Source organism: Oncorhynchus mykiss, chromosome 2 (genome assembly GCF_057628025.1).
Source record: "Oncorhynchus mykiss isolate SJ-2025 chromosome 2, ASM5762802v1, whole genome shotgun sequence".
Lineage (NCBI taxonomy): Eukaryota > Metazoa > Chordata > Actinopteri > Salmoniformes > Salmonidae > Oncorhynchus > Oncorhynchus mykiss.
This window is the reverse complement of record NC_143023.1, coordinates 28,527,027-28,545,977: the sequence shown is the minus strand read 5'-3', so window position 1 is coordinate 28,545,977 and position 18,951 is coordinate 28,527,027. Positions and strand designations below refer to the sequence as shown.

At 43.6% G+C, this 18,951-nt stretch overlaps 1 protein-coding gene across 2 annotated transcripts in view; it reads right to left on the bottom strand.

Moving 5' to 3' along the window:
* The window catches only part of LOC110486083 (ubiquitin carboxyl-terminal hydrolase MINDY-3), a 55,586-nt gene that overhangs the window by 17,007 nt on the left and 19,628 nt on the right, over positions 1–18,951 (bottom strand). For both annotated transcript variants that reach the window (XM_036944567.2, XM_021557438.3), the window contains exons 11-12: positions 9,544–9,616; positions 271–346 (exon numbers count right to left, since the gene is read on the bottom strand). In XM_036944567.2, the coding sequence (XP_036800462.1) occupies positions 271–346; positions 9,544–9,616 (149 nt within the window). The remainder of the gene's footprint in view (positions 1–270; positions 347–9,543; positions 9,617–18,951) is intronic.

The following is an 18,951-nucleotide window of genomic DNA, read 5'->3' as shown; positions in this document are numbered from 1 at the left end:
TAAACATGTTTCCCATGCCAATAAAGCCCTTTGAATTGAACTATTCCTCACTCTAAACCTTGTTTGAAGCAGCACATTCAATTATTTCCTTCCAGTCTTTCTGCTAGTAGTTTAATACCCCACTCCATCCCCCCCTCTTTCTCGCATCCTCTGGACGTTTAGTGTTCTCGCTCTCTGGTTCTGTCGGTGTTCTCTGCTCTTTACCCAGCAGCAGTGAAACATTAGCTAAGGCGGCTGGAACTGGTGCTGGACAAGAGCACACACACTTACTAGTATTCAGGTTCTGAGACGAGGTCTAGTGCCTTCATCACCTCCTCCAACAGAGAGTCTGGAATAAAGCCGTTATCTGGAGGGAGAGAAAGAGAATATTTGTCAGATAATTTTAGTTCTAACACAGCTAGGAGACAGGCCTCAGATTCCACAGCAATTCCGTGTGTTTGTTTTCTGGGAGTTATGATCAAAGAGGTGGGATGGAGAGGGTGCGCCATTATCAGCAAGTCCCAGTGGCACTGAGACAGGACAGGCCTTCACTTTCCCTCACACTGAACACACACAGTTTACATTGAGCTAACTGAGGATATTAAGCACACACAAACACATATGTACACATGCAACACACACACAAAAGCCAGCCTTGTTCTCTCCTCTGTCTGACCTACATTCCTCAGCTATGACTTCTGTACCTGAAAGGACCAGCTTTAAACACTACCACGTGTGTCCATATGTACGTGTGTCTTACCTGTCTTAAAACACTAACATATGATTGTGTGTGTGTGTGCAATGGCGCTGGAGAAGAAAGCTGACATTTTACATGTCCCCAACCCATTGTGTTTTTTTTGTTTAGTTATTTGTGTTGTTTGTAACTTAATGTGGCCGCTACCATCTCTTTTGACCGAAAATAACTGCGATTACTCACCACGGACAAGCAGAATCCTTTTTTCCCTTTAACGAGTCTGACGAGCCTGACACAAATTATATACTACTGCTTTCTCGGGAACAGGCGCAGATCCCCGTGATATGTGTGATGAGGCGGCAGAGAAAAAGGGGCCGGGGGCAGGCTGCCATCTGAGAATTCGTAGGCGATCAAATAAACCTTCACTTCCTCCCATTTTGCTTGCAAACGTGCAATCTTTGGAGAATAAAATAGATGACCTACGCGGAAGACTAAACTACCAACGGGGCATTCAAAACTGTAATACCTTATGTTTCATGGAGTCATGGCTGAATGACGACACTATCAACATACAGCTGGCTGGTTATACAATGTACCGGCAGGATAGAACAGCGGTGTCTGGTAAGACAAGGGGCAGCAGAGTATGTATTTTTGTAAATAACAGCTGGTGCACGATATCTAAGGAAGTTTAGAGCTATTGCTCACCTGAGGTACAGTACCTCATGATACAGTTTTCATCTGTATTTTTCGTAGCTGTCTACATACCACCACAGACTAAGGCTGGCACTAAGACAGCATTGAATGAGCTGTATTCCGCCATAAGCAAACAAGAAAATGCTCACCCAGAGGCGGTGCTCCTAGTAGTTGGGACTTTAATACAGGGGAACTTAGAAATGTGTTAAAACGGATTTATCAGCATGTTAAATGTGCAAAAAAATAAACTTGACCACCTTTACTCCACGCACAGAGACGCATACAAAGCTCTCCTTCGCCCTCCATTTGGCAAATCTGATCATAATTCTATCCTCCTGATTCTTGCTTAGAAGAAAATATTAAAGCAGCCCGATGAAGCAGATGCTAAACTACAGGACTGTTTTGCTAGCACAGACTGGAATATATTCCGATGGCATTGAGGAGTACACCACATCAGTCATAGGCTTTATCAATAAGTGCATCAATGACGTCGTCCCCACAGTGACTATACATACATAACCCAACCAGAAGCCTTGAATTACAGGCAACATCCGCACTGAGGTAAAAGGCAAAGAGCCGCCGCTTTCATGGAGCGGGACTCTAACCTGGAAGCTTATGAGAAATCCTGCTATGCCCTCTGACATACCATCAATCAGGCGAAGCGTCAATACAGGACTAAGATCAAATTGTACTACACCGGCTCTGACGCTCGTCGGATGTGGCAGGGCTTGCAAACTATTACAGACTACAAAGGGAAGCACAGCCGTCATAGTTGAAGTGTACCTATGATGAAAATTACAGGCCTCTCATCTTTTTAAGTGGGAGAACTTGCACAATTGGTGGCTGACTAAATAGTTTTTTGCCCCACTGTATACACATGGAATTATAGATAAACCTCTCCTTAATGCAACCGCTGTGTCAGATTTTAAAAAAGCTTCACGGAAAAAGCAAACCATGCAATAATCTGAGACGGCGCTCAGAAAAATAATAAAATTAGCCGGCATGTTGGAGTCAACAGAAACCAGAAATCACATTATAAACATTCCCTCACTTTTGATGATCTTCATCAGAATGCACTCCCAGGAATCCTAGTTCCACAATAAATGTTTGATTTGTTCGATAATGTCCGTTACTTATGTCCAAGTAGCTTTTGTTAGCGCATTAGGTATACATATCCAAACGCTCATGCAGGTCGAGCATTACTTCAGACAAAAAAACTTCAAAAAGTTATATTACAGGTCGAAGAAACATTTTAAACTATGTATAGAATCAATCATTAGGATGTTTTTATCATAAATATTCAATAAAGTTTCAACCGGAGAATTCCTATGAGTAGAGGAGCAATGAAACGCAGGTCGATATCATGTGGAATGCGCGTGACCAGGAAATGGCTCTCTGCCAGTAACATGACTCATTCAGTCCCACACCACAGTAGAAGCCTCATTCAAGTTTCTAAAGACAGTTGACATCTAGTGGAAGCCCTAGGAAGTGCAACTTAATTCATATCCCACTGTGAATTCAATAGGGCCTGGGTTGAAAAATCGACCAACCTCAGATTTCTCACTTCCTGTTTGGATTTCTTCTCAGGTTTTTGCCTGCCATAGGAGTTCTGTTATACTCACAGACATCATTCAAACAGTTTTAGAAACTTCAGAGTGTTTTCTATCCAATACTAATAATAATATGCATATATTAGCAACTGAGACTGAGGAGCAAGCCGTTTATTCTGGGCACGCTTTTCATCCAAGCTACTCAATACTGCCCCTGCAGCCATAAGAAGTTACAGGTCAGCATTCACAAGGCCGCAGGGCCAGACGGATTACCAGGACATGTAATGCGAGCATGTGCTGTTCAACTGGCAAGTGTCTTCTCTGACATTTTCAACCTCTCCCTGTCCAAGTCTGTAATACCAACATGTTTTAATCAGACCACCGCAGTGCCTGTGCCCAATAACACTAAGGTAACCTGCCTAAATGACTACAGACCCGTGGCACTCAGGTCTGTAGCCATGAAATGCTTTGATAGGCTGGTCATGATTCACATCAACACCATTATCCTAGAAACCGTAGACCCACTCCAATTTGCATACAGATCATGCAATCTCTATTGCACTCCACATAGCCCTTTCTCACCTGGACAAAGGGAACACCTATGTGAGAATGCTATTCATTGACAAGAGCTCAGCATTCAACACCATAGTGCCCTCAAAGCTCATCAATAAGCTAAGGACCCTGGGACTAAACACCTCCCTCTGCAACTTGATCCTGGACTTCCTAACAGGCCGCCCCCAGGTGGTAAGGGTAGGTAACAACACATCTGCCACGCTGATCCTCAACACAGGGGCCCCTCAGGGGTGCGTGCTCGGGCCCCTCAGGGGTGCGTGCTCAGTCCCCTCCTGTTCACTCATGACTGCACGGCCAGGCACAACTCAAACACCATCATTAAGTTTGCTGATGACAACAGTAGTAGCCTGATCACTGACAACGACGAGACAGCCTATAGGGAGGAGGTCAGAGACCTGGCTGTGTGGTGCCAGGACAACAATCTCTCCTGCAACATGATCAAGACAAAGGAGATGATTGTGGACTACCGAGCATGCCCCCATTCTCATCGACGGGGCTGCAGTGGATCAGGTTGAGAGCTTCAAGTTCCTTGGTGTCCACATCACCAACAAACTAACATGGTCCAAGCACACCAAGACAGTCGTGAAGAGGGCACGACAAAACCTATTCCCCCTCAGGAGATTGGCATGGGTCCTCAGATCTTCAAAAGGTATCTTGACTGGTTGCGTCACTGCCTGGTATGGTAACTGCTCGGTCTCCGACCGCAAGGTACTACAGAGTGTAGCGCTAACGGCCCAGTACATCTGGGGCCAAGCTTTAAGCCATCCAGGACCTCAAAACCAGTCGGTGTCAGAGGAAGGCCCTAAAAATTGTCTGAGTGTTATCTCTGCTACCTCACAGCATCAGAGTGCCAAGTCTAGGTCCAAAAGGCTTCTAAACTGCTTCTATCCCCAATCCTCCTGAACACCTTATCAAATGGCTACCCAGACTATTTGCATTGCACTCTTGTGCATGCAGACAGTATCGTCAGTTGAGGAGGAGATCCTCTGGATCATCCAGATGGTCATTGGCAAACTTCAGACGGGCCTGGACATGCGCTTGGGGACCTTGCGTGCGCTGCAGGATTTTAATCCATGGCGGCGTAGTGTGTTACTAATAGTTTTCAATGAGACTGTTGTCCCAGCTCTCTTCAGGTCATTGACCAGGTCCTGCCGTGTAGTTCTGGGCTGATCCCTCACCTTCCTCATGATCATTGATGCCCCACGAGGTGAGATCTTGCATGGAACCCCAGACCGAGGGTGATTGATCGTCATCTTGAACTTCTTCCATTTTCTAATAATTGCGCCAACTGCTTGCTTGCCTATTGTCCTGTAGCCCATCCCAGCCTTGTGCAGGTCTACAATTTTATCCCTGATGGCCTTACACAGCTCTCTGGTCTTGGCCATTGTGGAGAGGTTGGAGTCTGTTTGTTTGAGTGTGTGGACAGGTGTCTTTTATACAGGTAACAAGTTCAAACAGGTGCAGTTAATACAGGTAATGAGTGGAGAACAGGAGGGCTTCTTAAAGAAAAACTAACAGGTCTGTGAGAGCTGGAATTCTTACTGGTTGGTAGGTGATCAAATACTTATGTCATGCAATAAAATGCAAATGAATTACTTAAAAATCATACAATGTGATTTTCTGGATTTTTGTTTTAGATTTCGTCTCTCACAGTTGAAGTGTACCCATGATAAAAATTACAGACCTCTACATGCTTTGTAAGTAGGAAAACCTGCAAAATCGTCAGTGTATCAAATACTTGTTCTCCCCACTGTACCTGTACATATTACCTCAACTACCTGGTGCCCCCGCACATTGACTCTGTACTGGTACCCACCTGTATATAGTCTCGCTATTGTTATTTTACTGCTGTTCTTTAATTACTTGTTACTTTTATTTCTTATTCTTATCCATATTTTTTAAAACTGCATTGTTGGTTAGGAGCACGTAAGTAAGCATTTCACTTTAAGGTCTACACCTGTTGTACTCGGCACGTGACTAATAAAATTTGATTTGAGTATGTGTGTTGTACATTGGGAAGGACTACAGCAGAGTCATAGTTTCAAATTCTGTGTGGAACACTAATGAAGCCGTGTGTTATTGCATGCATGCACGCGAGACCTGTGTGTCTGAGACCTGTGTGTAAATTATTGCGTGCATGCGGGATGTGTGTGTTTTTTGGCGCCTCTCTTCTATAACACAGTGAACTGGGCCGACTCTAGATGTGACACTGGCAGATTTATTGGGCTTTGACACTCCTCTCAACTCTGCTGGTTTTAGTGTGTGTATAAACATCCATATGGTATATATGATTTGTTTTTCACGAAACAGCAGAAACTCATCTCGGGCACAGACAGACCCATCAATTTCTCTCTCTCTGGTCTGAACGGGTCAGTGTGTTTACTACATATTTGGTGTAGCAAATAGAATAGACTACTCTCAGCTGGTGAGGCTCACTTTGTTAAAAAACAACACAAAACACAGGCGCACACATACCCTCAGCCATGTTAAGAGGCATATTGTTCTAATAAACATGAAACGGAGGAATGTTGATTAGTGCGTCAGAAAAGATGCCGCCTATTCCTGCTGGAACACACACACACACACGCACACAGCAGCGCTCACTAAAGACAGACATCAAAGACAGCGACAAACACACGAATGTGTCCGTGCAGGTCTGGTCCATGGGGGGGTTGTGTGTGTGTGTGTGGGTTATTACTTTGGTGGCCTTATCAGTCTTCAGCTGAACACATACACACACTCCAGCAACATGCATCACGCTCTCATCGTGTAGTGTGACAATCACACATACCATGGGTACCTCCATCGCTCCATACATACATTACATATACAAAAGTAAGTGGACACCCCTTTAAATTAGTGGATTCAGCAACTTCAGTCATACCCGTTGCTGACAGGTGTATAAAATTGAGCACACAGCCATGCAATCTCCATAGACAAACATTGGCAATAGAATGGCCTTACCGAAGAACTGACTTTTAACATGACACCGTCATAGGATGCCACCTTTCCAACAAGTCAGTTCGTCAAATGTCTTCACTGCTAAAGCTACCCCGGTCAACGGTAAGTGCTGTTATTGTGAAGTGGAAAAATCTAGGAGCAACAACGGCTCAGCTGCAAAGTGGTAGGCCACACAAGCTCCAGAACGGGACCGCAGAGTGCTGTAGCACGTTTATAAATAAATAAATAAATTATATATATATATATATATATATATATATATATATATATATATATATATATATATATATATATATATATATATATATATATTTTTTTTTTTTTAATTGCCTGTCCTCGGTTGCAACACTCACTACCGAGTTCCAAACTGCCTTTGGAAGCAATGTCAGCAAATGAACTGTTCGTGGGGAGCTTCATGAAGTGGGTTTCCATGGCTGAGCAGCAGCACACAAGAGTAAGATCACCATGCACAATGCCAAGTGTTGGCTGGAGTGGTGTAAAGCTCGCCGCCATTGGACTTAGGCTTGCGTTCTCTGGAGTGATGAATCACGCTTCACCATCTGGCTGTTCGGCAGATTAATCTGGGTTTGGCAGATGCCAGGAGATCGCTATTGCCCCAATGCATAGTGCCAACTGTAATGTTTGGTGGAGGAGGAATAATGGTCTGGAGCTGTTTTTCATGCTTCGGGCTCGGCCCCTTAGTTCCAGTCAACGGAAATCTTGACGCTACAGCATACAATTATATTCCAACTTTGTGGAAACAGTTTGGGGATGACCCTTTCCTGTTTCAGCATGACAACGTATCCGTGCACAAAGTGAGGTCCATACAGAAATGGTTTGTTGAGAACTTGACTGGCCTTGAAGATACCCCTCTAGTGGTGTGGGGGCTGTGCTTTGGCAAAGTGGGTGGGGTTATATCCTGTCTGGTTGGCCCTGTCCGGGGGTATCGTAGGTGTCTTCCGACCCCTCCCGTCTCAGCCTCCAGTATTTATGCTGCAATAGTTTGTCGGGGGGCTATGGTCAGTCTGTTATATCTGGAGTATTTCTCCTGTCTTATCCGGTGTACTCTGTGAATTTAAATACGCTCCCTCTAATTCTCTCTCTCTCCCTCCCCTCTCGGAGGACCTGAGCCCTGGGACTTTGCCTCAAGACTATCTGGCTTGATGACTCCTTGCTGTCCCCAGTTCACCTGGTCGTGCTGCTGCTCCAGTTTCAACTGTTCTGCCCGTGGCTATAGAACCCTGACCTGTTCACTGGACGTGCTACATTGTCCCGGACCTGCTGTTTTCGACTCTCACTCTACCACACCTGCTGTCGCAACCTCTGAATGCTCTGCTATGAAAAGCCAACTGACATTCATTCCTGAGGTGCTGACCTGTGCTGACCCTCTACAACCACTATGATGATGATGATGATTATTAGACCCTGCTGGTCATCTATGAACATTTTAACATCTTGGCCTCAGAGCCTGGTTCCTCTCTATGTTTCTTCCTAGGTTCCTGCCTTTCTATTGAGATTTTTCTAGCCACCGTGCTTCTATATTTGCATGTCTTGCTGTTTGGGGTTTTAGGCTGGGTTTCTGTATAGCACTTTGTGACATCGGCTGAAATAAGTTTGATCGCAAGAGCCCTGACCTCAACCCCATCGAACACCTCTGTGATGAATTGTAACGCTGACTGCATGCCAAGCCTAAATCGCACATCAGTGCCCGTCCTCAATAATGCTTGTGGCTGAATGGAAGCAAGTCCCTGCAGAAATGTTCCAACATCTAGTGGAACGCCTTCCCAGAAGAGTGGAGGCTGTTATAGCAGCAAAGAGGGGACGAACTTTATTAATGCCCATGATTCTGGAATGAGATGTTTGACGACCATGTGTCCACATACTTTTGGTAATATAGTGTGTCCCTCTCCCCTCATCGTTCGTTCAGTCTCTCAGCTTCTTTCCACGGCCAAAGCAGAGGGTAGTGATTAGAAAGCAGCGGGCCTCAGAATCGAACATCCTCTCGACTCAGTAAATACTCAGACTCAGTAGAGTTAAGTAGAACTCCGCTACGTCCCTCCCTTCTCCAGCCAAGTCACCCGTGATACAAGTCAGTATTCGACATCCATCCATGTTTCAGGACTGTTGGAAACCGGCCACTAGAGGCAACAGTGAGCGCTGTTACCTTCAAGTAGGTTTCGGTTTTGCTAGGGCGTTGTGGACAGGGATGGCGATAGGTGTAAGCATCTGCCTCGGGTTGCAAGTTCGAATCCAACAATAGAAAGTTGCTTCGGAGTTAATACCTGAACATTAAAAATACTTACAAATTTGACTTTTTGAACAACTTCTAAATTCGATGCTTGAGAAATATGGATGAACGTCTAATTCTAACGTGAGACCAAGCTGGATGCCCTATCCTTGCCCCTTTCTTTGCCCCCCCGGTCACCCCAAAAAGAGGAAAAGGATGGGAGCAGGTTGACTCAGCTGTGGGGAGATTGGGGCGGGCGGGCAGGCTGACACAGACACTAACCCCAAAACAACAGCAGAGATGAGAGGACCCCCGCACAGAGGATGAGGAGAAGAGAGGATGAAAAGATAGGAATGGGAGGTTATACAGGCACATGCTCTACCAGGAAGGAGAGAGGAGAAAATATAACATGTCCAGGATATTGGTGTGTGTGTGTGTGAGAGAGAGACTGTTAGGCAACATACCCCAACATACGGTATAAATGGTATTTCGAAATACAGATGGTATGATATTCAATACCGATAAACCAGGGTTTGCGTGCTACGCCACTGCTTATAACTATAAGAAACCTAAGATGTGGCAAATCAATTATATCCAGCTCAGGGCTCCAGCTATGCATTTGGTTTGCTAACTTTCTAGCTAAGTGGCTAAGTGTCAAGATCAAGCTTCTTGGTTACAGCCGAGACATTCAATCCCCTCCTGGATCAAGATCCTCGTTGCCTAAATTGTTGTGGTTTCTATTTTAATAGCACCCCTTGTGTGCACTTCCGGTAATACTGTATACCCCAGTATGGTACAGAAATGGTATGAAAATCTGGATTCTGCCCAACCCTAGAGACTATCAGACTATCATTGAACGGTATTACCTTCTGGGTCGAAGGTTTGGAAGACTCTCCTGGCCTGTTCAGATGGAGACTCAGGAGCCACCAGACACATCTCCTACAAAGACAAGAGAAAGGGACATATGTCAGATTTCAACATTATATTATAGTCTAAACACAGAAATTAGACAGGCTTCCAATTCTCCAGAAAATCCCAAGAGCGAGAGAGATGTTGTGTAGACCGAGGCACACAAAGATGACATAATAGGTCAAGAATTAAGACTACAACACCAGCTCTAAGGAGTACACGCGCGCGCGCGTGTGTGTGTGTGTGTACGGACTATCATTATCATCATGCTCTGTTGGGTTATTAGCTGATCTGCAGATACAACCAGACATTTTGTTTTCACTCAAAACACATATCAGCCAATGAGACGCTCATACAGAGTTATAGTTGTTTGTTTGCTGGCTCAGAGTGATGTTGCCAGGGGGACTCGGAGGAGAAATAAGGGAAGACAGATTTCACAGAGATAGGACAGTGTGTGTGTGTGTTGAGATGGGGGGGGGGGGGGGGGGGGGGGTTAGTCCGGCCCTCTGGATTCATCAACCCCCAACTCCGTACTCCCTTACCCAAGTTTCATAGTGAAATATGACAGTTTTAACAGGCTGGGAACCAAACTGCATAAGCAAACACGCACTGTGGTTAGCCTAGTATTAATGACACTGGCCGCATCCACTGAACTGGAGTATGTTTACTACAGTGGCGTTTTACACACACTCAGCCCGCATAAACACAGTCAGAAAAGAGCAAATAAACTGAGCACATCTCCCTCAGCTAGCCTTTATTAAAGTAGGAGTTCAGATGAAACAGTAGGAGCGAGAGAGAGAGACGAACAGAGGGAGAGAGATGACAGAGGGAGATCAGGGGAAGAGTTGGAGAGAAAGAGACATCAAGAGGAGAAGGCTCCCAGCTGGTAGAGAGGAGTGCACACACACACATCTCTCACTGTCAGAGCAGCTGGGGGTACAGAATGGGTAGATGTTAGTTTAAGTATCTCTATAAATCAAACGGTACATTCTTCCTCCAGATAGATAGACATGGAGTTAGACGTGTGTGTTAAGGGTTAATGAATGGTCAGGGGGTTAACTGCCCTTACATGAGCATAATTTACTGAGGAGGATGCTGCTGAAGGGAGTGTGTATGTGTGACATACAGCGCATTCGGAAAGTATTCAGAATTTTCCAAATTTTATTAAGTTAGACTTGAAATGCATTAAATATTTTTTTCCAAGTCTCCTTGGGTATAACACTACAAGCTTGGCACATCTATCTATCACAGTGCAATCCGTTTTGTCACCAAAGCCCCATATACTACCCACCATTGCGACCTGTACGCTCTCGTTGGCTGGCCCTCGCTTCATACTCGTCGCCAAACCCACTGGCTCCATGTCATCTACAAGACCCTGCTAGGTAAAGTCCCCCCTTATCTCAGCTCGCTGGTCACCATAGAATCTCCCACCTGTAGCACACGCTCCAGCAGGTATCTCTCTCTAGTCACCCCCAAAACCAATTCTTTCTTTGGCCGCCTCTCTTTCCAGTTCTCTGCTGCCAATGACTGGAACGAACTACAAAAATCTCTGAAACTGGAAACACTTATCTCCCTCACTAGCTTTAAGCACCAACTGTCAGAGCAGCTCACAGATTACTGCACCTGTACATAGCCCACCTATAATTTAGCCCAAACAACTACCTCTTTCCCAACTGTATTTAATTTATTTATTTATTTTGCTCCTTTGCACCCCATTATTTTTATTTCTACTTTGCACATTCTTCCATTGCAAAACTACCATTCCAGTGTTTTACTTGCTATATTGTATTTACCTTGCCACCATGGCCTTTTTTGCCTTTACCTCCCTTCTCACCTCATTTGCTCACATTGTATATAGACTTGTTTATACTGTATTATTGACTGTATGTTTGTTTTACTCCATGTGTAACTCTGTGTCGTATCTGTCGAACTGCTTTGCTTTATCTTGGCCAGGTCGCAATTGTAAATGAGAACTTGTTCTCAACTTGCCTACCTGGTTAAATAAAGGTAAAATAAAATAAATACATCTGTATTTGGGGAGTTTCTCCTATTCTTCTCTGCAGATCCTCTCAAGCTCTGTCAGGTTAGATGGGGAGTGTTGCTGCACAGCTATTTTCAGGTCTCTCCAGAAATGTTAGATCGGGTTCAAGTCCGGGCTCTGGCTGTGCCCCTCAAGGTCATTGAGACTTGTCCCGAAGCCACTACGATTTCTTGGCTGTGTGCTTAGGGTCATAGTCCTATTGGAAGGTAAACCTTCACCCCAGTCTGAGGTCCTGAGCAGGTTTTCATCAAGGATCTCTGTACTCTGTTCAACTTTCCTTCAATCCTGACTAGTCTCCCAGTCTCTGACACTGAAAAAACATCCCCACAGCATGATGCTGCCTCCAACATGCTTCACCGTAGGGATTGTGCCAGGTTACGTCCAGACATGATGCTTGGTATTCAGGCCAAAGAGTTCAATCTTGGTTTCATCAGACCAGAGAACCTTGTTTCTCATGGTCTGAGAGTCCTTAAGGTGCCTTTTGGCAAACTTCAAGCCGGCTGTCATGTGCCTTTTACTGAGGAGAGGCTTCCGTCTGGCCATTCTACCATAAAGGCCTGATTGGTGGAGTGCTGCAGAAATGGTTGTCCTTCTGGAAGGTTCTCCCATCTCCACAGATGAACTCTGGAGCTCTGTCAGAGTGACCATCGGAATCTTGGTCACCTCCTTGACCAAGGCCCTTCTCCCCGATTGCTCAGTTTGGCAGGGAGGCCAGATTTAGGAAGAGTTTGTGGTTCCAAACTTCTTCCATTTAAGAATGATGGAGGCCAATGTGTTCTTGGGGTCATTCAATGCTGTAGACATTTTTTGGTACCCTTACCCAGATCTGTGCCTTGACACAATCCTGTCTCGGAGCTCTATGGCCAATTCCTTTGACCTCATGGCTTGATTTTTGCACTGATATGCACTGTCAACTGTGGGACCTTATATAGACAGGTATGCGCCTTTCCAAATCATGTCCAATACATTTTATTTACTACAGGCGGAAACAGGATGTACCTGAGCTCAATTTCGAGTCTCACAGCTGTCATGACTCTCCTGTGAAGACCTGAATGAACAGGTTACAGTGGGTCCGCTATACAGCGCCCTCGCTCTCCCACATAGGGGGAGAGGGGGGGAAGTTTGCCATTTTACGACAGTCATAAATACCTGCCACTATGCAGAAATGAAAGTTAAAAACCCCTTTGTTACAACAGAGATTTTGTAGTACTGTGACATCCAAGATTGGATAATGAAACAATATTTCCATAATCCAAACACTTGGAATGGTCCATGGGTATTTAAAGAACAATCCTGTTGAATTCATTACAATTTTGTGATGTCATTAAAGACGCTATAACCAAATAACGATAACTCTAGAAATGTAAATCTGATAACTGGGATGTATACATCTAAATGTTGTGGAACTTAAATTATTAAATATTAAACTATTTGTGAGAAGATGAAATGTGAGTTTAGCCTTCTAAATGAGAGAATTGTTTTTCATGTAAAGTTTTACCCAGTCAGTAACCACGCCCACATGAGCACAGACCTTGTGGTAACGTGAATGACACCGCCCTCCAAGGTGAGTGCTTAATAAGACTCGCTGAATAATTTACATATTAGACCAGAAAAACCATGGAGCGTGGCTGCACGTTGAAATGGTAGGAATTTAAATCTCTAGAGACATTTATATATTTAGAGTTTAGTCGGGAGATGGTCGGGAGTGGTGCCCCAGATTACTACTTAATTGTTATATGATTAATCTCGTAATAATTGAACGTGGTATGTAATCATTTTATAAATAAACAGTCAAACACAATGATAGTCACGACATAGCAAAGTGACCAAATAGATATTTCTGTTCCTAAAAAACTTTTTGCTTTGTCATTATGGAGTATTCTGTTTAGAACGCAGAGGATTTTTTCCACAATTTGTTACGTTACAGCCTTATTCTAAAATTGATTTATTTAATTTTTTTAATCAAGGGGTGAATACTTTGATGGCACTGTACAGTATAACCCAGCTATAGAGACGGGGTTAACTCATGTACTCTCCTCTAGCAGTGAGGGTTAAGACTCAAGAGTTATAACTGTAGTTAATAACACAGCGCTGGAACCTATATGAGAGATGCAGGACACACACACACACACACACACAGGAAATATTCCCAGTCGGTATTCAAGTAATAATATGGAATGCCTCAACCACAAATTGCAGAAAAAAACTTTTTCATTCACCCTCATTGTAAGCTGCAACTTGGTCGTAGTTTTTTTGTTCTACAGAAATAACAAAACATGCCGAAAAGCTGCTGTGTTGTTCAAAGTACATGTAGCCAGGTCAAAAATCACAACCTACGGTTCGCAATGCTCCCATGTAGGGAAATAGATCTTGCGAGAAGAGCCCTGTGTCTTCAGGTTATCCGGTGTGGGAGAGTGGGAAATGTGGGGACGTGTTGTCCATGTAGTCTACACACGTGTGTGGAAGAAATTTCATCACAGGTAAGACATTTAACTTGTTTAGTATAGTCCGTTTGAAACTCCACTCACTACTTGCAGCTGTATAGTCTGTGTTTTTGGTCTTAGCTAGCTTAATGTTAAAGTTATCTAGCACTCACTCACGTGGCTGCTAGCATCACCATGAAAAGGGGTGTAGGAAGCACTACAATATTACCTTTTTATAAGTAGGGAGAACGCTAGGGAGCGGGCAATGTTGAAAAGTAAACTTTAGACATGTACTTTTCTTAAAATGTAGTTTTGTAAAACGACTAAAACAGACCAAAAAAAATGGTGCTTGAAAAATGTCAAGTTTTTGCTGTGAGCCAATGGGGTAATCACCACAGGTTGTTTTCCACACAAGCGGGCAGGGTTGTGACGTTCTCTCACCTCCATGTCTCAGGTCATAACCAGGTCTGGAGTCTCCTTCAAACTTCTTTGGGATAGGGGGCAGCATTTTCACTTTTGGATGAAAAGCGTGCCCAACTGCCTCCTACTCAGTCCCAGATGCTAATATATGCATATTATTATTAGTATTGGATAGAAAACACTGAGTTTCTAAAACTGTTTGAATGATGTCTGTGAGTATAACCAAACTCTTATGGCAGGCAAAAACCTGAGAAAAAAAAATCAAAACAAGAAGTGGGAAATCACCAATAGAAAAAAAAAAAAAAAAAAAAAAGCACCAAGAGATAAAATGAATCACTAACCTTTGATGATCTTCATCAGATGACACTCATAGGACTTCATGTTAAACAATACATGTATGTTTTGTTCGATAAAGTGCATATTTATATCCAAAAATCTCATTTTACATTGGCGTGTTATGTTCAGTAGTTTTGCAGAGAACCACATCAATTCACAGAAATACTCATAAATGTTGATGAAAATTCAAGTGTTATGCATGGAACTTTAGATACACTTCTCCTTAAGAGACAGTAATATACTCTCATTTACAGACAAGGCAACCTGAAGTCTGCACACACAGCTCAGATACAATAACGTGACACACTAACAAAAAGTGTCTATGTACAGGTAACTGCCAAAATAAAGAAAACACCAACAAAGTCTTAATATGGTGTGGGGCCACTACAAGCCACCAGAAGTTAATGCACCTCGGCATTCTTGGCGCACCGATCCCTTTAGCGGGATCATTTGTCAACATCCGCTGAATTGCAGAGCGCCAAATTCAAATTAAATTACTAAAAATATTAAATTTTCATGAAATATAGCAAAACACAACGTAGCTGGTTGTTAATCCACCTGGCGTGTCAGATTTCAAAAAAGCTTTACAGCGAAAACAAACCAAGCGTTTTTGTGAGGATAGTTCTCAGTAGACAAAACATTACAAACAGCTAGCAGCAAAGTAGATTGGTCACGAAAGTCAGAAAGGCAATAAAATGAATCGCTTAAGTTTGATGAGCTTCGGAGTTTGCACTCACGAGACTCCCAGTTACACAATAAATGTTCATTTTGTTCGATAAAGATTATTTTTATATCCAAAAACCTCAATTTCGTTGGCGCGTTTTGTTGAGTAATCCACAGGCTCGTGCAGGTCACGACGGGCAGACGAAAATTCCTAATAGTATCCGTAAAGTTCGTAGAAACATGTCAAACGTTTTTTTATTATCGATCCTCAGGTTGTTTGTACAATAAATAATTGATAATATTTCAATTGGACAGTAGCCTTTTCAATACAAGAGAGAAAGAAAAGGTCTCGTTCCTGTGTCGCGCGCATGAACAAATCTGGGGACACCTAGCTATCCACTGATGCGATGTGATCATTCTCACTCATTTTTCAGAATAAAAGCCTGAAACTATGTCTAAAGACTGTTCACACCCTGTGGAAGCCATAGGGAAAGGAATCTGGTTGATATCCCTTTAAATGGAGGATAGGCTTGCAATGGAACAGAGTAGTTTCAGAAAAACAGCACTTCCTGGTTGGATTTTCCTCAGGTTTTTGCCTGCAATATCAGTTCTGTTATAGTCACAGACAACATTTTGAAAGTTTTGGAAACTTTAGTGTTTTCTATCCTAATCTGCCAATTGTATGCATATTCTAGCGTCTGGGCCTGAAAAATAGGCAGTTTACTTTGGGAACGTTTTTTATCCAAACATCAAAATACTGCCCACTTGCTTCAAGAGGTTATTAATGCACCATGGCATAAACTCTACAATTGACTAACTTTATTGGAGGGATCCGACACCATTCTTCCATGAGATATTCCATCATTTGGGGTTTTGTTGATGGAAAACTCTGTCTCAGGCACCGCTCTAGAATCTCCCATAAGTGTTCAATTGGGTTGAGATCTGGTGACACACACAGAAACTTTAAACCCCCTATGCTCGTTTGAGACCCCTCTTTCAAAAAGCCACAGATCTCTTCTAGCCATGATAGCCAAAATAAGGGGCAACTGTGCATTTTATTACACCACCCTAAGCATGATGGGATATGAGTTGCTTAATTATCTTAATGAACACCCGATTTCAACATATTTTGTATTCCTCATTTACCCAAGTGTTTCCTTTATTTTGGCAGTTACCCATGTGTGTGTAGTGTGTGGGTGTGTTAAATGCCTGGCCTGCTAGTATGTCTTTGTGTTTTATTAGAGGCCTGGAGATGCTGCTGAGTTTAGATTACATGTCATGTCACACACTCCACAGGGAAGGGGTGTGTGTATTAGCACCGTCCCCTTCCAGCCTCTTGTTTGCTTGCACTGGACCAGAGGACTGCATTCTCTAAATGTGTACGCACGTGCACACCCCCCAATGGTACCAAGATGTGTGCGCTATGAAAATCAAGAGGAATGCATTCCAAACTAGCTCAGAACCTAATTCGGTTCCACAAACCCTCAAGTCTGGGTTGTCTACTGGAGCGGATTCTTATTCATCAGATCCAGCTCCTGAACAGCAACAAAAAACCTCTTCAAACAGAAACACACTAGTCCAGCTCATCTCTATCCATCTGGTTCTCTCCCCTTCCTTCCTACTTTAGTTTGGGCATTTTCTAACCCTCTCACCTTCCCTCCCTCCAGCCTCCCCTTAACCCCTCGCTCTCTCCTGAGATTTAAGGACGGAGGAAATTGATTCTCTCTGGTATAGGTTATGGCATCAGAGGAAAACAGAATGTTTCAGCTAGCGTTTACCTCATAACACCACACCCAATGGATTTTCAAGGAAATGGATAATACAATTATTGTATAAAGTGATCATTAACTCCAAAAGCAGAAGTCTGTCAGCAGTTCCCATGGCCTTTTAAAGGGGTCTTATTGAGATGAGTCCAAGTCCCATATCATCTGTGAAGATGTTGTGTATTGTGCTTCGACTCCACTTAAGTCTTGAGGGTTGGAAACATCTTGATGTTGGAGTGAACTATCATTTTAGATTAGAGCAGTTATTTCATGTCCCCTGGGAAAAAGCAGGGTACTGGGTAGTGTCTGCCTGCTAGGGGAATGGAACACATGTCGAGGCAAACTAGATGACCCAGAGTCATGGTCCTCATGATTTCACTGTGATGACTTCCAATAACCACCATGGCTCCCAAGGCACTGGTGACATAGTACACACACAGTCCTGAAAGAGGGGGAACCTGATCCTGATTAGCATTAATGGTCATAGATGTGTGTGTCCACCCTCAGGTGGTTGTTTTCCTGTTGGGAATGTGATCCCAGAGTTCCCATCTGGATCCGTTTGTCCCGCTGGAGACCGTGGACCCCTCATTTCTGATTTTTCACTTGGCAGGAGAGAATGGAGACTCAAGGCCTTGGTGTGCTCGAAGTAACACGTTTGAGTATATGAATTTACATTCAATATGCAAGATGTGAGGGCAAGTTACTTAGATGCAAGAGCATAGTACAGAATTAATAGCATGGCATTTACATCTACAGTATGTCAAAACCAGTGGCTAAAAAACCCTAAATGGCTAAGAAACAAATGGCACAAAAGGCCAATTTATTCTTCTGTCTCAAGGCTACGGTATATAGTCTTTCTGAATTACGTATACATGCATCATTACAGACGTTGGGTGATATGAATCTCATTCAACTTTCAATTGAACAGTGAGGCATCTGCTGATTTTTGGTACAGAGAGTGATATTCAGGAGCTAGAGCTATTTCAAGTTTGGATTGTCACATGTTGAGGCCTCTGATAATTCTGTGTGCCTGTGTGATCTGGGTCACAGGGTTATATAAAAACACTTGTACCGTGACCGGGAGTCCCGTATGGTTGTGGGGCTTTCCAGGGCTCATCGCATTCTAGCGACTCCTTGAGGTGGGCCGGGCACCTGCAAGCTGACCTCAGTCGTCAGTTGAACGGTGTTTCCGCCGACACATTTGTGCTGGCTTCCGGCTTAAGCAAGCAGGTGTTAAGACACAGCGTGACTTGTTTCAGAGGACGCATGATTCGAGCTTCGCCTCTCCCGAGCCCGTTGGGGAGTTGCAGCGATGAGACAAGATTGGTAGTTACAATGTGAATATCATGAAAAAGGAGGTCAAATTTTAAACCAAAAATATATTTTTTAGCCCTTTTACTTCAAACCATTTTAACTTTTGAGTAAGCAATCGAGCAGGTTATGCATTTTATTATGGTAAGCAAAGATATGTAGTATATGGCATCCGGTTTAGGTTCTCCACCATCCTCAACACACAATGAGCTCATGCAGCTGACGCTACGCTGATTAGGGAGAGGAGCCGTCTGCCCCGTCAGACACAAGGTCTCCCTTTTTCACATACACACGCGCGTGCATATCGTGTCATTACAGTTGTAACTAGTTAATGTCAGAGTGTGTGTGATGACGACGACAGTGTTCAGTGTGTTAGTTGAGAGAGCTCTGGAGCTGACCTCAAACCAT